Source organism: Grampus griseus, assembly GCF_964374135.1.
Source record: "Grampus griseus genome assembly, chromosome: 1".
Lineage (NCBI taxonomy): Eukaryota > Metazoa > Chordata > Mammalia > Artiodactyla > Delphinidae > Grampus > Grampus griseus.
The window spans coordinates 37,680,595-37,708,581 of record NC_139017.1 but is presented as its reverse complement, the minus strand read 5'-3'; the positions used below and the strand labels follow the sequence as shown (position 1 = coordinate 37,708,581).

Genomic DNA, 27,987 nt, shown 5'->3' with positions numbered 1-27,987 from the left:
AAACATAAGATGGTTGACAGATAAGAGCTTATTTGAAATAATATGACTAATTGGTGGCAAAACTAGGAGTCTTCTGACTTGCAGTTTAGAGCTCATTTTGGTTTTTCACGGTGCCTTGTCAGTTTTCTATGGAATAAAGACCATGTGGGATAAATGATACATTAAAGACCAAACTAAAACAGTGACCAGCTGTACAGCATACAACTACATAAAAAGAAGAAATGAGTTGAAATTTTGATGAGATTAAAATTAGAATTCCCTGGCTATAAGGCTTGTCAGATCGTGAAATATGTTCTTGGAGAAGTTTAAGGAACCGCATTCCCTTGGGTGTATTAAAAAATAGAGTAAACAATCATTTGTCTCAGATGGTCGAGGTACAGCCCTGCCAAGAATTAGACGGTGGGCTCCATAAGCTCTCAAGGACTCTTTCAGGCTTATATTTATAATAATTCAAAATCATGAACTAATGATAAAATCAGGCCTGTTATAAAAGGGCCACTCCAAAAAAGCACAGAGGGGAATTTCCTCAGCCATTTCTCGCTAAATCCCATAACTATTTAGGATTGTAGGAAACATACCATATTTGTAGTTTTTTTGGTTTTGTTTTGTTTTTTACAAGAAAGGTTAAGTTTCATTGAAATGAATCCTAAAGGATTTTCCAAATGCTTTGGTAGAAATAAGATTTTTGTGGTAAGGAACATTATGATAGTCCATTGGCCATTGTTTCCAGCTTGGTACTGTTGCATGTGGCAAAATGACAATGAACGCAGGGTACTTAAGCTAGTCCCTATAGCTTAAGGGGCTATAACCAGGAGGTTATATAATCGTGTTCTATAACCAGGAGGTTTCTCTGCTACCATGTCTTTTACACAGGGAAAGGCATTTGAACTAGAGGGTATTTCTTATGCTGTTTCTGGATGCAGGACTTGTGTTAAACCCAAAGGAAATGAGGCTAACAAAAGAAACTCCATGCACAATGGTTGGAACAGATCAGTGGAACTTTTGGGCAGAGATCTGTGATGCCCGTCCTGCTAAATTTAACAGCACACAGACATGTGGCTTTCCAAAAGCCTAAAGTAATCTACGGGTGACAGAAAAGAGTGGGATTGTTTTTAACATGTGAGACAACAGATAAAAGATATACAACTAGTCTGTTTGAGATGAAAACTTCTATAATCTCAGCAAAATCAGCACAATGAGTGCCATCTTCTAAGATATTATGAAGAAAAGATATATTCACCAGTCTTAGCATAGAGAGTCCTAAATACAACTTCACAGTTGGAAATAATTTCAGGTTAAGTCTGTCCTCTGTGGATAAAAATGTACCACAACTATATAAAATATGTTTATCTCAGATTATTTGTAGAATTTACAAAAGAGCATGGATTCTTTATGACTGCTTGTAGACGTAAAAGTCAGAAACAATTCAAGAAAGCAGAATGCTAATTTATTTCCAAATATTTTTCCTTCAATTACTTTTCTTTAAGCTAAATGAGTTGAATCAAGCTCAATTTTTTTCAATTGAGAGGAAAAATACAAAAACAGTAGAGTAGGGCTTCCCTGGTGGCGCAGTGGTTGAGAGTCCGCCTGCCGATGCAGGGGACGCGGGTTCGTGCCCCGGTCCGCGAAGATCCCACATGCCGCGGAGCGGCTGGGCCCGTGAGCCATGGCCACTGAGCCTGTGCATCTGGAGCCTGTGCTCCGCAACGGGAGAGGCCACAGCAGTGAGAGGCCCGCGTACCGCAAAAAAAAAAAGAAAGAAAAGAAAAAAAGAGTATTTGTTTCTTAAAGAACATAAATTAAAGCAAATCTACTTACAGTCAAGGATATATATTACCTCAGCACAACTATTTTTTTCTGCCCTGTCTTTCATTTCCAACTTTTTGTTTAGTCTGAGAAGAGAACAAGCTTCTGCCGTTTAGATCCTCAGCTTCCTTAGATGTTATCCCTATTCTGCTTTGCAGTCATGTTGCTTAGGAAGGGGTGTGTTGTGTCTGTTTCTCATCCTACGTATTATACTTGTGAAATGTAATTACACAAGTCAGAATTGCCACAGGGTTATGCCTGTTAAAACACTGGGCAGTGTGTGATCTCTAAGAAAGTTCTCAGGGCTTCAGTTTAAAGATAAGGTACTACAGGAATCCAAAGCATTTAAAAACTCTATCCTCATGTTTCAGCACCTAAGAGTATGGCGATGCATACTCCAAATTGATACCAGGGAGAAACAGTTTTAATGAACTACTCTTGTAATTGTAGGGAAAGCTATGTTACACAGTGTCTGCTCCTCCTACACCACCACACTCTACAATGTAAATCTGACGGGGACTTACCTCTGAGGCTGCAGAATCATCACGCACCAAATAGATCCAAGATTGCCAAGGTTACTATCACAAATTTAGGAATATAATATAGGGACATAATACGAATAGTAGAGCATAGACCGGAAGCTAATTTCACATTAAAAACCTGTTTTAATCTGGCACTTCTTTGACATTCAAAATATATACACACAGCAAGTTACTAAACACATACGCACCTTCTAAAACATACGCATGGGCTGGCTACTAAACACATACGCACCTTCTAAAACATACGCATGGGCTGGCTACTAAACACATACGCACCTTCTAAAACATACGCATGGGCTGGCTACTAAACACATACGCACCTTCTAAAACATACGCATGGGCTGGCTACTAAACACATACGCACCTTCTAAAACATACGCATGGGCTGGCTACTAAACACATACGCACATTCTAAAACATACGCATGGGCTGGCTAGCCACTTGACTTTTATAACAGAGGGAAGATTCTAGTTTTCAGACTAAAAAGGTAGTATGGGGGTACTTAATAAATGATAAAAAGTAGTGACGCACATCTTCATAACTCCTGAAAAATATCAACTCTCTATCACCTCCCAGGTCCACTTTTGACACTAACCAGTGCAGAAATGGAAGCAGCCAATCCCAGATTTTCAGGGCTGACTAAAACCCAGTGAATACCGATGTTTGCTTGCTCGTCTGCTTGCTTGTTCATGATTGAAGGAGCTGTTGTGTCACATACTTAGATTGATGCATCATTCTCTAAGGATAGTTTAGATTGGAAACATTCCAGTTCTTCATAAAGCATAAAAGTGACCCATTAAGGGAAGGAGTTAGATTCCTTGCAGTTGGGTACTTTAGACCCTCTGTTATCTCAGACACAGAGCACCAGCTGGAGGCTAGATACAGACCCATGCCAACTGCAGAAGCAACAAAAAAGAGGGATGCATAATGAGCCTTGGGTAATTTACTGATGCCAACTGGGATTTTTTAGCTTAATTAGAGATGCATGGCATCCAGGTTGAAACAAGGGGGCTTTTTATTAAAAAATTTGGACTTATTATATAAGTTATTTGTGATGATTACATTTGTTTTGGCAAACTCAAAAAGGGAAGTCAATCCACGTGGCCTGGAGGTAAAAAAAAAAAAAAAAAAAAGTAATATATTTTGAACAGGAGTAAATTATTTGGAAGTGAGGTAGGACTTAGAAGAGGAGGCTTGCATTAAACAGATACTCTTTGAGGACTACAGAACACATCCATTATTCCAGGAACCAAGATTATAATGCAAGTAAAACCCTGAAAAAGTTCTAAATGCAAAGGTATACTAAAATGTGGAATGACAAGTGTAATCTATGAATGGAGGCCATTGAGGCCCCAACTTTGTTCCAGGGGCCTCTTGGTGTGATGGAATCAGACCTTTCCTTTTGTACCTTACAGCTGCATCATAGGTAGGAAGAAAAAATACTTGAATTTTGCCTAAGTTTATGTTTAGTTTAACTTTTGCTTCTCAAATATCCTTTAATTCATAGACATAGTACTGACTATAAAATATGCTGATTATACATATAATTGAAAAGTAAGAAAATCCAGGCTTCGAGTAGAATAGATCAAGAGAGCTACTTGAACAGAGCCTTGCTTTAGGGAGAAGAATGTCTTCCAAACTGCAAAGATCTCTCCATAGTCATGTTCTTCAGAGTGCTCCATAAAAACAACACCCTACATGCTGGATGTATGCATCTTTATTTCTCAGAACTTCAATAAAGGAAAATCAAAGTCAAATATAAGGCAGAAAGCGTGACTCTGATTTAATTAACCTTGTAATATTTTGATAATTTCTATTGTTCACAGCTCTTTATTGTCAAAAACTTTCTTAACTTCCTCAATGACATTAGGACTTAAACACAGCTATATCAGAGCAGAAGTAATTATTAAAATGTCTCACCATATACTCTGAGGTCAATGTCCCTTTGTTTCTCCCCAGCAGCATTTACTGCCACACAGGTGTATCTCCCCGTATCACTGATTTGCGCGCTGGTCAAGGCTAGGATGCGGCCCCCAGACAGAACCTGCTGATGAATAGAAAGCTAAATAACCAACATATCTCCTGAGAATTGTAGGTGTAAACATACTTTTTCAATTATTTTCTGAGATTGATCAACTGAACATTTGCCTCTAGAAGGATTTCTACTTGGATGTTTTAAAGAGGGCAAGCATCATTTAATCCCCTTCTCATCTTATCTGTGGAGGACGACAGAGGCTAGAACCAAACTTGGTAATAACCACTGAACACAACTCTCTACATACAGGATCAAGTGAAGATCCAACTTTATCAATACTTACTACAGAAAGAGAAAAAGCCACCAGGGGAGAAAGACAAGAAGAAGTGGGAATAAGAGGAGCTAATCCTCCTCTTAATTTTTCTTGGAGAGAAAAAGAAAGAAGGTAAAATTAACAGAATGGTAGCAGTCAAATAAATTAATTAGTCACATTCATTTGTCCTTTTATCCCACTGATGTAGTTGTACCTTTAATATTGACATGGACTCTGGATAGTCTATGATCCCAAATTCTGCAAGCAATGGATTTTCAAGAAAAGTTCAAGAAGTAGAATGGTGGAGTAACTATGCTCTCTGCTAAGCAAAGCAAAATTGAAGTACACTTTCAATGAGATATATGTTTCCGTATTTTAAATTTTGAGTCAGTGCAATGTACTTAAATTTTTTTGTCAGACTCAAATTTCACTTCTCATAATGTTGCCTTTATACTTTTTCTTTATATGATGTTTTAGTAGAAGTAAATATACTCTGTGTAAATATTTACTCTGAAGTAAATATTCTGATTATTTCCAGACATCTAAATATAACGTCTACCAAAAAATTCCTGTTTTTATTGTTGATGAACATTTCTTTGCATAGGGTATCTTTTATGGTGGTGGCAGAGAGTTGGGGGGGAAGTAGAAAGTATATAAAACAATGGTCAAAATATAGCACTACATATGAGATAAGGGAACTCTTAGATATACTGAGCTTTTAATGAATTGTTTAGAAATCACAACTGTGTGCCCATGGTATTTATGGATGTATATGTGTACATGTTTGGATAACATTTGTGAATCCTTGCTCTCCAAATCCCTTTAATAGTTTTACTTGTTTATACTTCCTGTATTGAATAATTAGATGGTAGATTTCACTTAAGGAATGACAGAGAGTACCTGTATCCCATTAGTGAAACTAGCGACAGGGCTCCCATCTTTCAACCAGGTCAGACTTGGGGCAGGGATACCTCTGGCTTCACATTCTAACCTCACCAGGTTATTAACTACCACTGCCACCATGTTATTGCTGCCAGAAATTGATGGGGGCACTGAAAAGGAATAAAAAAATAAATAAAATTAAGATATGTTAACATCATGGAATATTACATCTCAAAATAATAAAACTATATGTTGTGTCCACAGTAATGTTTTACATTTTTATTTCTTGATTTCCAGGCTTTGTGTGTATCTGTGTGTGTTTCCTTACACTGTATCTACTCTAGTATGTTAACTATGAACTCCTCTTAAAAGCATTATTAGAGATAATAACTTGGAAACATTTCTTGAACTAAAACCTATGATTCTGACAGACAATATTTACAAACAGGGCCAATGTCATTAGCTGATAAGATTGTTGATGACTATTTGCAGCAATTCATCTAAAGAAAACTTAAGTTCAATAGCATGTGAAAATAGAGCATTTAATGGGAATCAGAAAATATAAACGCTTATCAGTTTTAGAATACTGCATTCTTAAGTAAAGATGACAATAACACATTCTGTTAAATATTTACACTAGAATTTTATAGATGCACTTAATCATTTTGAATGCTTCTTCACTCCAGGATGAATCTAGGAGAAGTAGCACTAACCATGGACCTGTAGACTATAAAATAACTCTGTAGCTCCAGCTGAGTTGATGGCCACACATTTATATATGCCAGCATCTGTGATCTGGGCGCTTTCGATATTGATGATCTGTCCTCTGTTCAAGAAAGTCATGCTACTGGAACCTAACAGTGGACGATTATCTTTGTACCATGTAATAGCTGCAAGGGGAAGAGGACAGAAACCCATCTTTTTAAAACTTTTCATTTAAAAGCTCAATACACACACTAAATCGAAGCTTAACTACAACAGTAACAATTGCTTTATTCTTACGCTTATCATCTTAGTTTAATCTGTTTAATTATCTCTTTAGGGTTGATTTTTAGGAGGAAGTAAACTTTAGAAAAACATGAATAGCCGAGCCAATATAAGAGTCCTGAAGTGAACTTATAAAAATAATATTCTTTACATTATCTCTAATGTATTAGGTTGGCTAAAAAGTTCATTTGGGTTTTTCCATACAATCTTACAGAAAAACCTGAACGAATTTTTTGGCCAATCCAATATCAGTATTTGTTTGATAGCAAACTTTTAACCGATTCTATTTCTTTTGGTGTAGTATATATTCCTCTCATCTATAAAATTTTGTTTATGCATCTAATCAAAACCAAACACTATATATACTATTAGCCTCAAAATTTTTATATTATTATTGATTAGTATGAATAACTTACTGGTGATGAAAATCAACAAAATAATAGTCTCATCAAATGAATGATTTATAAAGATAATCAATTGAGACTAGATAAAAATATATTTTTCAACAAAAATTTATATACAATACCATTGTGGGTTCTGTGGTCATAGTAAGGACAGTAAGATAATTATTCACATATTTCTACATTGTTTAAATGAGTAAATTATTTCATGTAGTTAAAAGCAATGAAAATTCAAAAATATCATCCATCTAAGGATATCCTTAACAATATTTTACCCTTGAAATATATTCTATAATATTTCCCTTATTAGTAATTACTATATTATGCTTATAAACAGATTTAGCAATTCGCAGAGATCTTAAAATGTTAATAAGCTACAGAGTCCACAAACACACCTACCAGGTGAGGGATTTCCAGTTGCCTTACACTCCAGCTGTATGGGGTTGTTCACTACCACGGTCTCATTCAGCATCTTCCCTGCATCCTCCAGACTGGGTGGTTCTGTAAGAAGCCCAAACAGATAATTAGCAAACACAAATAGAATATTTAAACTGAAATTGTTTGCTCACTGGGAATTGTCATTTCTTTCTTTCTTTCTTTCACTTATATACAATGATATATTTGGAATAAAACTAAAGTAGACTATTAAGTAGTACTGAAGAACAGGATGGAAAAAGATGTTAATAGGTTTTCTGGATCATCCATTTCTCTATGCCTAGACAGGAAAAGCCTTAGAACTGTAGATTAGTAGAGAAGTAAAAGAAAGCTAATGGAGTATTTTTTTTAATTCCAATAAATCTGACTGGTCTGATGATGAATTGCCTTTACCAAGAAGTAATCTAACACATTTGAACTCTTTCAGGGAAGGACATGGGTATTCCTCAAAATATCTGACTTTACCTTAGTACAGTACTATCGTAAACCATTTCAGAGGGATTAAAATCATTTTTTGTTTGTTTATTAGAGTTTTTTCTTTTGATATGAAAGTTACAATTAAATTGTTAGTAAAATAAAACAGAAAACTACATTTTCAACTTTAAATAATCACAGATAATGCTGCTCTATTTTTAATGTATTTATAAAGTAGGAATTCAGAAAGTCTAAGAGGCATAGTGTAAAAGTAATGACAACTTGGAACAGCAATGCTCTACATCTTCTGTCTCAAGGAGTGTAGGAGGGATGCCAGGAGAAAAACAAAATTACAAGTAAACTAGAGATCTTACCTTACTTGGAAAAGATGCTACAGATATGTTAGCTTTAAGGTTTATATAAAAATACATTTTAAAGATTTGCTAAATTTAACTTATCCAATGCATGAGAGCCCCTGACCTCTGCCTCATATACAATTAAACAATTGACCCATTAATCTAGCAAAAACAGAGAAAGGGGAAAGGAGAAAAGGGAACAAGAAAAATTACAAGAACTAAACAAGATGGCAGAAATAAAATCAAATATATAAATCAAGAGCATAAATGTGAATTAGTTCATTTTCTTGGTCAATAGAGAAATATTTAACACTATTTGAGGGTTAACAGTATTTTTTAAAATTAAAAAGCACAAGCAAAACAATTGCAAAAATACTGACAATAAAGAGCTGGACAAAGGTATACCAGAACAACAAGTGTGATATCAATTTCTGACATACTGTTATACAAGACAAAAATAATGCTTTCTATTGACTGAACTGTTACAATTCAGAAAGAATCCACTATAATGATAATGCTTTATGCACTGAATAAAAAAGCAAAAATCGTTAAATAGCAGAGAAAATTTGAAAAACTGAAAAGTACTATATTTTAGTACACCTTTCTTAGAAATTGACTATGCAGTGAAACAAAACATAAAGTTACAAATAATTTGAGAACTAAAATTACCCATCCATACTGTATGTGTGTATATATAATACATATAATATACACATACACATATGTATTTGTGTATTTATGGTTAACAAAGAATACATATTATTTTCAAATGCCAACAGAATATTTTCAAAACAGACTATATATTAGGCCATAAAAAAGTCAATAAAGCATTTATAACCATAATTTAATAAAACCATAATAAAAAAAACAGAACTCAGTAATAAAATATAAAGTTCTCTACATGGAGAAAAAATTTATTAAAAAGGAAATCAAGACAGAAGTATAGAAGTAGAAAAAATAAATTAGAATGAGATTGATTAAAAACTAAAACCTATGGAATGTCACTAAACAGTAAGTACTCAAAAAAAATCTTAAAGCCCTAATTAATATATTAAAAACTAAGAAATAATGAAAATAAATGTTCCAATCATTCAACTCAGATTCCAGAAAAAGACCAATAAAATAAGCCAAAGAAGTCAGGAATAAAGAAATAATAAAAATAAAAGCAGAAGACTACACCAAAGAAAACAAACAAGCAAAAGAAATAACAAAAGAAGACAATAAAACTCAAAGCTGCTTTCTGACAAGTTTAAAATAAAGTCTGTCCTCAAAAGTAGATGTTCTTGTGAGTCATATTTATTTTCTTGGAAGTTGTTCCTAAAGACAAAGCCTAGACTCCACTCCTCCTTCATACCTGTAGTTCCTTTGTATCCATCTAATGCAATGTATTAACCCCTCCTGCTTGAAATGCCTAGAATGTTTCTGTTTTCTGCACTAAATTCTGATTTATGATATGGTATTTAAGGACAAAAGACCTTTAAATATGGCTATCTGACTTTTCCAACTGGAAAGGAAAAATAATTAGTCCATGGCGCCTTCTTTCAAAACAGTTATTTAAATACTAACTTGAAGCCTTCTGGACGAAAGTGATCACTGAAGGCTTTGACAGACTATGTAGCAGCTGCAATAAAACAACATGGTAAGAATAAGAAATAAAAGAGCTGTGGAGTGGGCTGGCTATTTTTCATTCCACTAAAGGACTGAAAGAAAAAAAGATTAGATGTCAGCAAGAATGGCAGAGTAAAGACTGAAAATACATGCCTCCATTAAAAAACAAAAAAGAACACTGGAAAAATTATCAAAACCAACTTTTTCACAACTCTGGAAATTAAACAAAGGCTTGCAATAATTAAAAAAGTGATTATTCAAGAAAAACAGCAAAATCTAATTAAGAACAGCGAGGTTTATGACATTTTACCTCACTCTATTCCCATCACTCTCTCCCTACCTCAGCAGTAAGGCTGAAAGCAAAGAGCTCTGCAACCACAGTGAAAAAAGCAGCCAAGTAGAAAGTGGATAGTAGAATGCGTTTGGGTTCCTGGAAGGAGCTTCAAGAGGGCCGAGGAGTAGGACGTGGAGATCAACTTCCTCCCCACAAATACATCAAAAATACACCTACATGTGGACTAACTCCTACAGAACACTTCCTGAACGCTAGCAGAAGCCCTCAGACTTCCCAAAAGGCAAGAAACTCACCACGTACATGGCTGTGTGGCTGACAGTCTTGGTGCTCCAGCTGGGTGTCAGGCCTGAGCCTCTAAGGTGGGAGAGCTGAGTTCAGGACATTGGACCACCAGAGACCTCCCAGCCCCACATAATATCAATCAGTGAGAGGTCTTCCAGAGATCTCCATCTCAATGCTAAGACCCAGCACCACTCAATGACCAGCAAGCTCCAGTGCTGGACACCCTATGCCAAACAACTAGCAAGACAGGAACACAACCCCAGCCATTAGCAGACAGGCTGCCTAAAATCGTAATAAGCACACAGACACCCCAAAACACACCACTGGATGCGGTCCTACTCACGAGACAGATAAGATCCAGCCTCATCCAACAGAACACAAGAACCAATCCCCTCCACCAAGGAAGCCTACAAAACGTGCCAAACCAACGATATCCACGGGGGACAGACACCAAAAACAAAGGGGAACTAGGACCCTGCAGCCTGCGAAAAGGAGACCACAAACACAGTAAGTTAAGCAAAATGAGAAGACAGAGAAATAAGCAGCAGATAAAGGAACAAGGTAAAAACCCACTAGTCCAAACAAATGAAGAGGAAATAGGCAGTCTACCTGAAAAAGAATTCAGAGTAATGATAGTAAAGATGATCCAAAATCTTGAAAATAGAATGGAGATAAGACAAGAAACGTTTAACAAGGACCTAGAAGAATAAAGAGCAAACAAACAATGATGAACAACACAATAAATGAAATTTAAAATTCTCTAGAAGGAATCAATAGCAGAACAAATGAGGCAGAAGAACAGACAAGTAACCTGGAAGATAAAATAGAGCAAATACCTAGTGCAGAGCAGAATAAAGAAAAAACAATGAAAAGAACTGAGGACAGGCTCAGAGACCTCTGGGACAACATTAAACACACCAATGTTCGAATTATAGGGGTCTGAGAAGAAGAAGAGAAAAAGAAAAGGACTGAGAAAATAGTTGAAGAGATTATAGTTGAAAAATTCCCTAACATGGGAAAGGAAATAGTTAATCAAGTCCAGGAAGCACAGAGAGTCCCATACAGGATAAATCTAAGGAGAAACACACCAAGACACATATTAATCAAACTAATAAAAATTAAATACAAAGAAAAAATATTAAAGGCAGCAAGGGAAAAGCAACAAATAATATACAAGGGAATCCCCATAAGGTTAACAGCTGATCTTTCAGCAGAAACACTGAAAGCCAGAAGGGAGTGGCAGGACATATTTAAAGTGATGAAAGGGAAAAACCTACAACCAAGATTACTCTACCCAGCAAGGATCTCATTCAGATTTGATGGAGAAATTAAAACCTCTACAGACAAGCAAAAGCTAAGAGAGTTCAGCACCACCAAACCAGCTATACAACACATGCTAAATGAACTTCTCTAGGCAGGAAACATAAGAGAAGGAAAAGACCTATAAAAACAAACCCAAAACAATTAAGAAAATGGTAATAGGAACATACATATCAATAATTACCATAAATGTAAATGGATTAAATGCTCCAACCAAAAGACAAAGACTGGCTGAATGGATACAAAAACAAAACATGTATATATGTTGTCTACAAGAGACCCACTTCAGACCTAGGGACACATACAGACTGAAAGGGAGGGGATGGAAAAAGATATTCCATGCAAAAGGAAATCAAAAGAAAGCTGGAGTAGCAATTCTCATACCAGACAATACACTTTAAAAATAAAGACTATTACAAGAGACAAAGAAGGACACTACATAATGATCAAGGGATCATTCCAAGAAGAAGATATAACAATTGTAAATATTTATGCACCTGACATAGGAGCACCTCAGTACATAAGGCAAATGCTAACAGCCATAAAAGGGGAAATCGACAGTAGGGGACTTTAACACCACACTTTCACCAATGGACAGATCATCCAAAATGAAAATAAATAAGGAAATACAAGCTTTAAATGACACATTAAACAAGATGGACTTAATTGATATTTATAGGACATTCCATCCAAAAACAACTGAATACACTTTCTTCTCAAGTGCTCATGGAACATTTTCCAGGATAGATCATATCTTGGGTCACAAATCCAGCCTTGGTAAATTTAAGAAAATTGAAATCATATTAATTATCTTTACTGACCAAAATGCTATGAGAGTAAATACCAATTACAGGAAAAAACTGTATAAAATACAAACATAAGGAGGCTAAAGAATGTGCTCCTAAATAACAAAGAGATCACTGAAGAAATCAAAGAAGAAATCAAAAAATACATAGAAACAAATGACATGAAAACACGATGACCCAAAACCTATGGGATGCAGCAAAAGAAGTTCTAAGAGGGAACTTTATAGCAATACAATCCTACCACAAGAAACAAGAAAAATCTCAAATAAACAACCTAACTTTACACCTAAAGCAATTAAAGAAAGAAGAACAGAAAAACCCCAAAGTTAGCAGAAGGAAAGAAATCATAAAGATCAGATCAGAAATAAATGAAAAAGAAAAGGAAATGATAGCAAAGATCAATAAAACTAAAAGCTGGTTCTTTGAGAAGATAAACAAAACTGATAAACCATTAGCTAGACTCACCAAAAGGAAAAGGGAGAAAACTCAAATCAACAGAATTAGAAATGAAAAAGAAGTAACAACTGACACTGCAGAAACACAAAGGATCATGAGAGGTTACTACAGCAACTATATGCCGATAAAATGGACAACCTGGAAGAAAGGGACACATTCTTAGAAAAGCGCAACCTTCCAAGATTGAACTAGGAAGAAATAGAAAATATAAACAGACCAATCACAGCACAGAAATTGAGAGTGTGATTAACAATCTTCCAACAAACAGAAGTCCAGAACCAGATGGCTTCACAGGCAAATTCTATCAAACATTTAGAGAAGAGCTAACACCCATCCTTCTCAAACTCTTCCAAAATATAGCAGAGGGAGGAACACTCCCAACCTCATTCTACAAGGCCACCATCACCCTGATACCAAAACTAAAGATGTCACAAAAAAAGAAAACTACAGGCCAATAACACTGATGAAGATAGATGAAAAAATCCTCAACAAAATACTAGCAAACAGAATCCAACAGCATATTAAAAGGATCATACACCATGATCAAGTGGGGTTTATTCCAGGAATGCAAGGATTCTTCAATATACGCACATCAATGTGATACACCATATTAACAAACTGAAGGAAAAAAACCATATGATCATCTCAATAGGTGCAGAAAAAGCTTTTGACAAAATTCAACACCCATTTATGATAAAAACCCTGCAAAAAGTAGGCATAGAGGGAACTTTCCTCAACATAATAAAGGCCATGTATGACAAACCCACAGCCAACATCGTCCTCAATGGTGAAAAACTGAAACCATTTCCTCTTAAATCAGGAGCAAGACAATAATGCCCACTCTCACCACTATTATTCAACATAGTTTTGGAAGTTTTAGCCACCGCAATCAGAGTAGAAAAAGAAATAAATGAATCCAAATCAGAAAAGAAGAAGTAAAGCTGTCACTGTTTGCAGATGACATGATATTCTCCATACAAAATCCTAAAGATGCTACCAGAAAACTACAGAAAAACACACTTTGACATCAACCACAGCAAGATCTTTTTTGACCCACCTCCTAGAGTAACTGAAATAAAAGCAAAAATAAACAAATGGGACCTAATGAAAGTTAAAAGCTTTTGCACAGCAAAAGAAACTAGAAACAAGATGAAAAGACAACCCTCAGAATGGGAGAAAATATTTGCAAATGAGTCAACAGACAAAGGATTAATCTCCAAAATATATAAACAGCTCATGGAGCTCAATATTAAAAAAACAAATAACCCAATCCAAAAATGGGCAGAAGACCTAAATAGACATTTCTCCAAAGGAAACATACAGACGGCCAAGAGGCACATGAAAAGCTGCTCAACATCACTAATTATTAGAGAAATGCAAATCAAAAGTACAGTGAGGGATCACCTCACACTGGTTAGAATGGGCATCATCAGAAAATCTACAAACAAAAAATGCTGGACAGGTTGTGGAGAAAAGGAAACCCTCTTACACTGTTAGAGGGAATGTAAATTGATACAGCTACTATGGAGAACAGTATGGACTTTCCTTAAAAAACTAAAAATGGAATTACCATGTGACCCAGCAATCCCACTACTGGGCATATACCCAAAGAAAGCTATAATTCAAAAAGACACATGCACCCCAATGTTCATTGCAGCACTATTTACAATAGCCAGGTCATGGCAGCAACCTAAATGCCCATCGACAGACAAATGGATAAAGAAGATGTGGTACATATATACAATGGGATATTACTCAGCCATAAAGAGGAACGAAATTGGGTCATTTGTAGAGATGTGGATGGACCCAGAGAGTGTCATACAGAGTGAAGTAAGTCAGATAAAGAAAAACAAATATCATATATTAATGCACATACATGGAATCTAAAAAGAAGTTACAGATGAACCAGATTATAAAGCAGAAATAGAGACACAGATGTAGGGAACAAACTTATGGACACCAAGGAGTGAAAGCAGGGATGGGTGGTGGGATAAGTTGGGCAATTGCATTTGACATATATACACTAATATGTATAAAATAGATAACTAATAAGAACCTGCCATATAAAAAATAAAGAAATAAAATAAAACTCAAAAAAAAAAAAAAAGAGCATGGGTAGGGACTTCCCTGGTAGCACAGTGGTTAAGAATCCGCCTGTCAATTCAGGGGACACAGGTTTGAGCCCTGGTCCAGGAAGATCCCGCATGCCGCAGAGCAACTAAGCCCGTGAGCCACAACTACTAAGCCTGCACTCTGGAACCCACGAGCCACAACTACTGAGCCTGAGTGCCACAACTACTGAAGCCTGTGCACCTATAACCCGTGCTCTGCAACAACAGAAGCCACTGCAACGAGAAGCCCATGCACCGCAATGAAGAGTAGCCCCCGTTCATCACACCTAGATAAAGCTCGCACGCAGCGACTAAGACCCAACACAGCCAAAATAAATAAATAAATTAATTAATTAATTACTTTTAAAAAAAGAGCACTGGTAGAGGTAACTAATGGTAAAGACAGTAAAACTATATATTTTGCATATAACATTTTTTTCTCCCCTCTGAATTGAAATACAATAGCATAAAGCAATTATAAATATGTATTGATAGGCACATGATGAGTAAAGGTGTAACTTTTAAAGGAGGGGAAAGGGAAGGGACCTATATAGTAGCAAAGTTTTTTATGCTATTGAAATTAAATTAGTATTAATCCAAATTATAACATTATTAATTAAGACGCTAATTGTAATACTCAGGGCAACCACTAAAAATGAACTCAAAAATATAGTAAAAAAAGAAAATATCTAACACAAAAAGGTAGTAATGGAGGAATATAAAAACAAAAATGACATAATACATATAAAAACACATACAAATGGTAGACATAAATCCTGTCATCTCAGTAATTACGTTAAATGTAAATGTATTAAAACACTCTAAGCAAAAGGCAGAAGAGACTAGCAGAATGGATTTAAGAAGCAATACGACAATAAAAACACGACCTGACTATATGTTGTCTACAAGTGACAAACTTTAAATTCAAAGACACAAATAGGTTGAAAGTAAAAGGATGGAAAAGATATACCATGCAAACAGTAACCAAGTAAGAATGGACACTCTATACCAATATCAAACAAAGTAGATTTTGAAAGAAAAACTGTCACTAGCAACAAAGTAGGACATTTTGAAATGATACAAAGTATCAATTTATCAAAAAACATGAGAAAACAACAGAGTCTCATATATTCACAAAACAACAGAGTCTCAAGATACATGGAACTAAACTATGCAGAATCAAAGGGAGAAAGACAATTCAACAATAAAGCCTGGAGATATCAATATTCCACTTGTAATAATGAATAGAACAATTAGACAAAAATCAACAAGAAAATAGAAAACAGTATGAAGTTTCCTCAGAAAATTAAAAATAGAACTACCATATGATCCAGCAAACTACCATATGATCCAGCAATCCCATTTCTGGTTATATATCTGAAGGAAGTAAAATCAGTATCTCAAAGACATATCTGCACTCCTATGTTCATTGTAGCATTATTCACCATAGTTAAGACATGGAAACAACCTAAATGTCCGTAGACAGATGAAAGGATAATGAAGATGTTACCTTTCTTCCTCTCTCTCTCTCCCCCTCTCATGTGTGTGTGTGTGTGTATTATATGTATTATCATACAACATATACATATGATGTATGTTGTATATATACATATATATGGTGTGTGTATACACACACACACACATAATGGAATATTTTTCAGCCATGAGAAAGTAGGAAATTCTGCCGCTTGAAGCAACCTGAGAGAATCTATAGGACATTTTGCTAAGTGAAATAAGCCAGATAGAGAAAGACAAATACTATATGATCTCTTATATGTGGAATTTAAAAAGAGTTGAACCCACAGAAACTGGTGGAATGGTGATTACCAGGGGCTGCGGGGTGGGGGAAATGGGGAGTTGCTGGTCAAAGGATACAAGCCTTCATCTATAAGATGAATAAGTTCTGGGAATCTAAAGTACAGCTTGGTGACTATTCTATTACTAATACTGTATTGCTAAGAGAGTAGATATTAAGTGTTCTCACTACACACTCACAAAAATGGTAACTATGTGAAGTGATGGATGTGTTAATTAACCTGATTGTAGTAATCATTTCACAAAGTATACATGTATCAAATCATCACATTGTATACTTTAAACATATACAGTTTTGTTTATCAATTATATCTCAATAAAGCTGGGAGACAAAAAGGAATAAAAAAGACAGAGTGGTACTGGCATAAGGATACACACTTAGGCAATGGAATAGAATTGAGATTAGAGAAACATACCCTTACATCTACAGTCAAATGATTTTCAAAAAGACTGCCAAGCCATTCAATGGGGAAAGATTAGTCTTTTCTATAAATGGTGCTCGTTCATTTTTAGGTTAAAAAGTAAATACAAATATAAATGCTATTATTCCCTTCTAGCGTTAAAGAGATGGTCTTGGAAATCTGAATTTAGGTGAATGCTGTTCTAGAAGAATAATTAGTAAGGTAATAATATCTTATGTTAACAGTAAGAAGATGTCTGCATACTCCAAGCAGAAGATTGAATTCCATTCAACTTACCTAGTTTTTTCCTTTCTTCTAAAAGTTCTAGGCGTATATCATGCCAAAAACAAAATACCTTCTTCTGGACATATTGTGGGTCTAAATTTTGCCTATTATTTTAATCATTCAGAGGCATAAATTCATTTTTTCAAACTCTGGTTAAATTTGAATTAATACACAACTGATCTAAAAGTGATTTGGGTGAGATAATACACCTTAACCACCAAAATTATAATCTAGTAAATAATAAATTCATCTATACCGAGAAAATAGTATAGTAGCGCCCAGAACTGAAGTTATCCTTTAAAAAAGAAAAAAAGTTCCCTATAATATTCTCAAGTCTCCTTTAAGCCACAAGTGAGCTATTAAGCAAATCACAGAAATGATATAGAAACCTTTTTTTAAGTGGGTGTTAGCAGATGTTAGCCAAGCAAATACTTTAAAATAATAAAATTAAATTAAGGGTGCTCTACTAATGTTTTAACCAGACAGCTAATACAGACTCAAGATGGTTCCTGGCCAACAGTAAAGACAGCAGGACTTTAGACATATTTGTTAAGATGTTGGTACAGTGAGAAGTGCCAGAAGCCAAATATGTGTTTGGCTGAAACAGTCATTAAGCTACTACTTACAGATGATGACTAGAAACCAGACACCAGGCTAAATTTTTCATGTCTAGTCTTGCATTTAGTCCTCAGAACAACTTCCCTGATTATGGTATTATCTTCATCCTTCCCATTTTACAGATGAGAAAATGGGGCTTTTAAAAAGTTAACATCTAAGCCCACTGTCCTCCAGATACTTCAGGGTATAGGAGCCTAAATCCAGAGCTTTTAACCACAACATTCTACTTCTGGGCACTTCACTTGGTTGCTTTTAGCTAGGAAATAATTAAGTGCAGATGAAATGAATGCTTGAGCCATTAGACCCCAAATAATCATTTGTTTGTGGAAACATCTGTCTCACTTGGCAAATATCTGAGGTTTAAATATAATTTCATAGTTTGGTCTAGAGAATTAGAACTTCCAGAATTATGAAACTTTGATCATCAAAAGGACCACCTACTGAGAGCCTCAGCCTTTTATAATTGACAGAACTCCGCCTGGAAGACACAGGGGATCATGAGACTATTCCCCTTCTCATGATCATGACTTCATCTTCTAGTCCAGGAGACCATGCACCCTTACTCCACCTTTTGGAAACACTTTTTTCCATGTCTGAGAAGAATGGAAGCTTCTACAATCTTTTTTATAGGAAAGCAAAATACTAAACAATCTGAAAGCTGAGTTTCTTTGATTAAATAAATTGATAAATGAACTAAATTAAATAAGAGTTGCTTCCCTATAGATTTCTCACTGTCCCTCAATATATAGCACCAGAATTAGATACAACACTTTGGAAGCATTCAGAGAGCAAGAATATAAGAGGGCTACTATAAGCTTCTATTACTGACTTCTAAGGTTGATTAGCTTTATTATGAAATTGAATGATCAAATCTACAGTAATTGGAGAGAGCCATTAATACCTCAAGTATTTCAATGTGTGGTATCTTTAAGCCATTCTATCTCTATTCTTATGCAATTTTTAACGTCAGGTTAACTTGTCATTTTAACCTCTGAGGTCTTTTTGAAATCTATCAACCCTTAGAAATTCCTACACCTTGTTTAACAACTCCAGTTCTCACCGAAATTATTAATACAAGTATTGAAGAGGATAGAATCAAGTTTGGAGCCATTTTCATCCAACGTGACACTGCCATCATGAGTGCCAAGATGATACACCAACTTTCTGTTCAGATTCCTATCACATGCTCTTAGCCAACTACTTCCTCCAAGTTGACCATTATCTGTATTAGATTAGGAATTCACTTCATCATTTATTCTCCCTTCAGGTTGATGAAATGGTATCCAGACAAGTCAAGATTGTATTAGATGAAACATTTTCAGCTACTAATATATCTTACCTCTATCCTATTGGTGATTTGTATGAAGAAGATTGTTTTATATTCTCCATCTAATTTGGTAGTTTTTTTTTGGGGGGGGGGCATAGTTGCTTTACAATGTTGTGTTAGTTTCTGCTGTACAGCAAAGCAAATCAGTTATATGTATACACATATCCCCTCTTTTTTGGACCCATAAACAAGGTGAAAAGACAACCCTCAGAATGGGAGAAAATATTTGCAAATGAAGCAACTGACAAGGGATTAATCTCCAAAATGTACAAACAGCTCATGCAACTCAATATCAAAAAAACAAACAACCCAATCAAAAAATGGGTGGAAGACCTAAATAGACATTTCTCCAAGGAAGACATACAGATGGCCAAGAGGCACACGAAAAGATGCTCAACATCACTAATTATTAGAGAAATGCAAATCAAAACTACAATGAGGTATCACCTCACACCGGTCAGAATGGCCATCATCAAAAAATCTACAAACAGTAAATGCTGGAGAGGGTGTGGAGAAAAGGGAACCTTCCTACACTGTTGGTGGGAATGTAAATTGATACAGCCACTATGGAGAACAGTATGGAGGTTCCTTAAAATACTAAAAGTAGAACTACCATATGACCCAGCAATCCCACTGCTGGGCATATACCCTGAGAAAACCATAATTTGGTAGTTTTTAATAAATCCTTACAATGACTAACCTTCTATTTCTCTTTCTTTTCACATTAACTCAGACATCTTCTAGCCTGCATCCCCTGTCTCTGATGATTTTCCATGTCAGTATGTACACTAATTGCATCTCCTGCTAACATACATCGTGTTACCATATTCAGACAGCATATTTATAGACTTGTGTTTTCTTAGGTAGTGAATCTGTTTAGTCTTTTCTGTTGTTGCTAGGTAGGTGATGGGATACTTGATTCCTTTTATGGATTCTAGTTTTCAGTCATCCTTGACTACACTGGCAAGTCTCTAGGCCAGTCTTTACAGTCTGAGCCAACGTACCTCCACGTAATGGCACAGACTACTTGCATCAGAGATGCTGTTTCAGGAGATGTGGGAATGGGCCCAGGAAGCTGTACTTTTAACAAGCAATACCTATGATTTTTATGAACACAAGTTGGAGAGCCTCAAACATTGAAGTTTGGTTCTTCCCAGTTCTGGAGACATATATTCTGTTCTTCATTACAGAGTCTTCATTTAAGTAATTTAAAACAGTCTAGAGAACAAAACCAAATCTTTCTTTTTGATAACTCCTGAAAGAGTAAAAGTGGGAAATATTTTACGTCTAATACCTCTAGACCTCAAAAGCACTCTGCAAGTCAGATACTCAGAGAGGTTAAATCGTTTGCTCAAGGTTACGCAGATCATGTTTAGCATAGAATTTAAACTAAAGTGGGCATGACTCCAGTGCCTGAGATGACGACAACACATCATGCTATCCCACTCAACTATTTCCTTTAGCCAACAATGGAGATCAGATAAGGATTGAAGCTGTTGGAAGGGAGGGAACAAATAGCCTGTATAAGGAGGAGAGAAGGAGACTCAGAGCAGAAAAATGGGGAAGGAGAACAAGCCCACCCCCAGCACACTCTTAGATGGAAGTGGAGGTCTGAGTATATGCTGGAGACAGCTGCCAAAGAACACTAGAAAGATATACAAGGCCCTATGAGGAACAAGGTAAATTCAAGGCAACTTACGGGAGAGCAGGGTCAGCCTGTCCCCCAACCCTCAATTATAGTGAGACCGTTCCAAGATGGTTACACTCAGATATTGGTCTTTAGGTTAATTATTCAATGAAAAAATAAAGGTCCTCTTAAGGAACACGATTTGTGTGTATGACATCCATAAGTTAGGTGTTCATACTGGAAGAACCGGGGAAAGAATAAGCTGGTTTATTGGAAACGTTTAGAGAACTGATGATATAAATCTTTTAACTGGGTGATTTAAATAAAAGAAAATATGTAAAGAAACAGATTAGAATTCAACGTTCAAACTAAATTTTTTCATTCACTTACTATTTACTGTTTCATTTGTGAAATATTTATTGACTGCCTGCTATATACCTGGAATTAAACTAAGTGCTGGAGTGTTCTTCTAGGTTAAGATTGCTCAGAAAATGTAGAGTAAATATATGAATGAATGGATGGACAGAATGAATGAATGAATAAAAGTTTAACAAGCAATCACGTGAATTAGAGAAAATGAACAACATGTACAATGAGAGCTTGGCTAGCTCTCTGCAAATATCCTTGGCTGAGTTAGGAAAGCTCAAGCCTACAATTCTTGGCCCTTTCTGATGAGCCTCTAGAGATGTGAAGTCTTACACTCAAGGTCAGGTAATCTTTCAAGTTTACCTGTGAAGCTACAGTATTCATGAAGTGTTCCACAGCCAACCCGACTTTTTATTAAAGCACATGAGAGAAGATCCTGAGTCAAGAATAGCTTCTACTCACAAAATCCATCTTATAGGCAAGCAGGATAATCACAGACAACGCTAAGGAAAAACCCTGTAACTTCTGTTTTTTTTTTTCAACAGACGTTATCTGTACAAAGTTATCAGTTGACAGAATTCAAATAATTAAAACACAGGGTAGTGCATTTATTTACTTATGAGCTCCAGCACTTCCTGTTTGACAACCTGAAAACTGAAGATCTTAATACGAGCAATTATAATGAAAATAATGTTAAAAAAACTATATACTTTTTTTATACAGATTAAAATAAACACTTGCTTCTTTTATACTACAATTCAATAAAAATGGGCCCACTATGTTTTAAAAAAGCCACAGAAATACTCTTGTTAAGACGTGAAGATGCCATTACCATGCACATGCAGTTGAATGTGCTGTTGTGTTTCTCCAGCTGCATTGGTAGCCACACATGTGTATCTGCCAGCATCTTCCATGAGGGCTTTGGCAATTTGTAGAACTCGACCAGAAGACTGTATCTAATTGGGATCAGAAAGTATGGCAGCATTTTGTACTTTATACTTGGACTTGAAAACATCTGCTGAATAGACAAACTCATTTAAATTTATAATATCTAGTTATATTTTTATGCCAGTATCTTAATTATCTTTTGATAGATTAGAGCCAGATCACTTCATCATGCACAAGAAAATAGACTATTTTGATTGAAAAGCTTTTCTTAGTCATTGGAAAACACAAAACAGTGTTACCTAAGGCAAGCCTGCTGGTACAGTCATAAAACTCCACTGAATAAAAGACTTTAGCACTGCAACTATGAGGTATGTGATGAAAATTTAAGCTATTTGAAAAAAACATGGTTACATTTATGTAACACTTCATAAATAGTTTTAAAACAATCTTTTTTGATTAAATGGTCATGGGGGCCAGAAAAACAATAAAAATTATAAAATATGAGTAATGGAAATGCAGATAAATTTCCTTGACTGGTTTTCCTTATTTCCCTCTTAAACGCATTACAGCTAGCCTCTACCATTTTGGAACTGGTGATTCAGTGGTTATTTTTTGAAAATGATTATTCAGAGGTTACCAGTTAACTTCTAATCACAGCATGCAGCAGCCTAGGCAGTGAGCTCATACTCTCCTTCACCATCTACAGCATTTGGCGTTGTTGACTTCCTGCTCCTTCAGTCACTCTGCCCTCTGGGAGCTGAAGGTACAGCATTCCCTCAGTTCTCATTCGCTGACTTTCTTAGTAGATTACTTTATGGAATCTGCTTCCTCTCCCTGTTCCATAAACAGGAAACTTAGCTTTCTGATAGTTTTCATCCAAACCCATGGCTGTGATGAAGAATCCCATGCAGACTCCTAAATTTACAGCATTGGCCTCAACTTTTCTCCTGAGCTTCCAGCTATCTGCTGGACAGGTTAGCACATGAAATTGAACAATCCCAAACAAAGCTGTTTTCCTGTATTTCTAAACCAAATTCTCATTGCGTGTTTCCAATCTTGTTTAATGACACCAGTCATCTGGGTTTCAGAGCCCACTTTGACTCTCTTAGTAATTATACCACTCTGTGTTTCTCAGACTCCCCTGTCTCCATTCTCACAGCCACTGTGGGATTATAATGGCTCCTTAATTTATATTCCAGTGTCTCCAACCTCCCGGACGGTTAATCTGCCTTGCATACTGTTGCCAGAATAATTTATCTAAAATGCAAATTTGATCCTTTTACCAGTCCCCCTTCAAAGCTCACTCATGGCTCCCCACTTTGCCCAGAATGAAATCCGAACTAGCAAAGCCTTCCAGGCTTGCCGCATTCTGACCCCGTAAGATCTTCTCTCCCTACACTCCCACATAAACCCCCACGTAACTTATTCTTCATCCATACTGTACTAAACACGTTAAGCAGCACATTCATATACTTATATTCACTTCTAGACTTTTGCATACGGCCTTTAAGTGCAGTAATTTCTTAAGATTCTGAACTAGATCATTTTTTTTCTATTTCTTCTTACTCTTTATTCTGCCCTCGGATTAACTCATCTACGTCCATGCGTTTCAAATATGATCTGTGTGCCAATATCCCCAGCCAGAACTATCTTTTGAGCTCCAAGACCATATATTCAATGGTCTACCTGGCAACTCCACTAGTTTATTTCAAGGTCAACTCAACACCCAGAAGTCTAAAACTCAAATCACAGTTATTCCCCCTCAAACTTATCTTCCTCCAAAGTCTCCTTTCTCACTGGATGGCATCACTATTTATGTACTTGTGTAGATTAGCTTCCTACTAATTTTTCTTGATATTCTCCACTCCCTCACCTTTCATCAACAATCTATAATCAAGCCCTAATGATTTAACCAATAAATAACTCTCAAATATATCCATGTATCCTCATCTCTATGGCCAGCATGTGAGTCCAAATTTCTATCTTTTCTCTCTTAGACAAATGCAAATAAGTAATTGATTTCCACATATCTACTCTTGACTCCTACAATTCATTCTCCAAACGGGCCTAGGTAACTACTGAAAATATAAGCCTGATCATGTCACTCTTCTCTTAAAACTGTTCAAAAATTTCACACTGTGAAATTCGCAAAGTGAAAATAAAATCATTAACATTACTTAAATGCCTCCTACCTGTCCTCTGGTCTCCTCTAATACCATTTCTCCCTTGCTCTTGGTTCCCCAATGGCTTGCTTTCACGTTCTCAAGAGGTGTCATGCTCCCCTTTACTTTAGGTTGTTTGCCCATGCACATCTTCTCTGAAAGATTCTACTCACCTCTCTTCTATTAATTTGCCCACTTAACTCCATATGTTCTTCAGATCTCCGCTTAAAGACTTTCTCCATAAATTACCCTCCCTCACCCTGCTGGAGGAGGTCACTGAGAGGATGTGACCGCAGGGATGACCCGTGAGCTGGACTCAGGCATTTGGAGGCTCCTCATCCTCTCCCCATTTTTGGAATGTGCATTCCATCTTCTTTCCCAGTGCTAGAAACTGCCCAAGGACGCAGCCTTGAGATAGTAGTGTGATGTTGAGACCATCTGGACAGGATATATGACTGAACCCAGTTAAGATCTCTATATAAACTTTTAAGATTTGGTGGGCACGTGAGGAGATCTACTCATCTTGCAGTCATCCAAGACAAGCCTGGTAAGTAAGTTCCCTTGCTTATTAAACCTGCCCCCTACCAATCTGGAGTGCTGTGCCTCTTTCTTAGATCTCTCTCTGCTCTCTCTGAATAGGGGGCCGATTTCAGATGACACCCGGGAAGCTCCAGGGGTTGCAAACCAACACACGCTCAAAGGCTTTCCTCATTATCTGTTCTTATACCTCTCTATACTGTCTCCTAAAATTACTCATCACAGTTTGCAATTATACTTTTGTACGATTGTATGATAAATATCTGTCTTCCAGGTAAACAGTTGTTTACCTGCTCTGTGTTAGAAGGCTACATATTAAATCTTTTGTTAGCGCAAATATGTGAGATTAGTTCCATTGAATTTGCAATAGGAATGATAAATGAACAGATATCCATCATTTCTGCTGGGAGAAGAACTTGGCACATCCCTTGTTACTGAAACCTACCTCAAGCAAAGCTCAAACCCACGTTAGTCAATTAACTTGATCTTAGTAGCAAAATCTATTAATTATTTTAATTGTATCATGTAGATTACTCAGGTTTGCAATCTACCTATCTATTAATTCAACAAATATGTACTGAGATATAGTTATATGCCCAGGACTATACTCAATATGAAAGATACACAAGTGAACTTATTCATAGAGACTGAGTCTCTGCCATCATGATGTTTATAAACTAAACTATGTTTTTCAAGAAACCATTTCACTTAGGTTTATGTACCAATAGATATAATTCTACCTTAATCCTGGTCAATGGTGAATATACTGAGGATACTCTGACTTACTTAGTACTGATGAACTATTCATCCATAAGATACTAGTTTTTAAATAATTAAAACAGGCATAAATTGAAATAATAAAAATACCAACCACTATGTTAAAATTAACATCATTGTTATTAGTCTTTAATTAATTCCATTTTTCAAATCAAAATATTAAGTTAAATTCTGAAAAATCCTAAGGAAAACATATATTGTTTTAGTACGTTTCCTGCAAAATCTATCCAACAGGAAAATCTATAATTAAGAAAGGAGAATATGATAGCTCCATATATAGCTTTCTCATCTTGGACAAAATAATATTCATACTTACTTTGAGGTTTCCTTGGGCAGTGTTGACAGGTTGGCCATCTTTTAACCATGTAATGGACGGCTTTGGAATGCCATTGGCTATGCACTGCAAGGTGATGGGCTTATACCTTACTACAGCTCTCTCAGAAAGCCCTGAGGATTTGATTGTTGGAGGAACTAGATTTAACAAAAAGAGAGGAGAAGAAAGGAAAGAAGGAAGAAAAAAGGAAGTGAGGGAGGGAGCGAAAACTATAATCAGTGGGATCAAACACTTAAAAGTCTGTATCCAAGAACCTGAAACTTCAAAATTTAGAAAAGGGCAGAGGCCTATTTTAACAAACAGAATAATTTCATTCCATGCATTTCACTTATAACTTTTAGCAATTTTAGAGATTACTTATTTCTTAACTATGGGTCTCTAATTCTCCAGAGAATAAGTGAAGTGTATTTACAGCCAACTGCAATCCACATGTATGTTTGGTTTACAACCTCTTGGTGTGTTTTCCCAATCTACTATGACCTGCCCTTTCTCTAGAACTGCCTCATTAAATTGGGGTGGGTTTCCAGTACCCATATTTATACCACATGACTCTGTCCCCAGTAAGGCTGATTAAATCCAGGATAGTAACTTGATTTAAGCTGGGCCTGCCAGATTCCCTCCCTCAAGAATTGGAATTGAGACTGAGAAACAGCATTAGCTGTATTCCATCAAAATGCAGGAAAAAAACCAGTCCGCCTGGGAATAATGAAGTTGATGTTCATAGAAACCTCTACTTGTGGCTTCCAAACACTCTCCAGTTTCTCATTCCAGTCCCTCCCTTCCCAAGGTCTGCTGGCAAGTGAGATACCTAATACCCTGGCAGAGGGTTGCTTCTGTCATTAGACTAATGGTTCTAACCCTATTGTGCCAGTTCCTTGAGTGCACTTATGTGCCCTGGATCCTGCATAACACCCTCAGCCTCCATTTCTGGAAATGACTTTATTCACACTCCCTCCTGTTTTGGCTGAATCTTTGAACACTCGTATCACCCCTTTATTTGAAATTTGCTGCCTGCCTCTTCTATCTTCTTTGATCTCATTCCTCAGACCCTCACATTCTATGCAGAATATACCTCTTACCATTTAAATTTGGTCTCAGTTCATTCACATGATACCTCTTGGTTAAATCTTCTGTGTTAGTAAAGTGCCTTAAAATTTTCCAATATCTAATTCAAATTTGATCCAAATTCTCACTCAAATTAGCACTACTTTCCACAACTCAAGATTTATCCAGATTACTGAGCTAAGTTCTGAATTAGATACTGAAACAATGCATAAATGAATTTTCAGTGAAATGCTCCTTCTTCAGCATACCATGAACAGTCACTTCAAATTCCTTCTTGTGGTCCCCAGCAGTGTTTGTTGCTACACACCGATAAAGGCCTGTGTCTGACACTTGAGCCTGGGCAATAACCAGTTTGTGTCCATTTAGTAAGATCTTGAATCCATCCCTTTCATCAATTAGCTGGCCATCCTTCAGCCACCTACAGAAATAAGGCAAAAAGAAGTCTGGAGACATATTTTAAATAACTATGTTCCTAACTATATCTTAAATAACTATGTTTCTAAAGCAATCTATCTATCTCGGAGGAACTACATTTATTCATATATTCGACTTATATACTTATATATATGTATGTATATGTGTATATATGTATATATGATACATTTATATATATGTATTCTCAATTATGTACTTGCCTAATTTCCCATCTGCTCACTCTAATAAAATAAACTGTAAATAGGGAAAAGAAAAAGGAAACCTAGTTTAACAAAGAAGCTGGCATATTATTGGAACCCAAGAACTATGTGTACAGTTCTTCATTCTTCTATTAATGCTGGGCTACAGAAAGAGGCAAATG

The 27,987-nt window shown here is 36.1% G+C and overlaps 1 protein-coding gene across 1 annotated transcript in view; it reads right to left on the bottom strand.

Annotated features, from left to right (window-relative positions):
* The window catches only part of HMCN1 (hemicentin 1), a gene marked incomplete at its 5' end in the record, with an annotated part of 521,222 nt that overhangs the window by 200,024 nt on the left and 293,211 nt on the right, over positions 1-27,987 (bottom strand). The window contains 7 exons of the mRNA XM_082648266.1: positions 4,269-4,392; positions 5,537-5,688; positions 6,232-6,408; positions 7,306-7,407; positions 22,261-22,384; positions 26,109-26,263; positions 27,440-27,609. Coding sequence (XP_082504392.1) covers positions 4,269-4,392; positions 5,537-5,688; positions 6,232-6,408; positions 7,306-7,407; positions 22,261-22,384; positions 26,109-26,263; positions 27,440-27,609 — 1,004 coding nt within the window. The remainder of the gene's footprint in view (positions 1-4,268; positions 4,393-5,536; positions 5,689-6,231; positions 6,409-7,305; positions 7,408-22,260; positions 22,385-26,108; positions 26,264-27,439; positions 27,610-27,987) is intronic.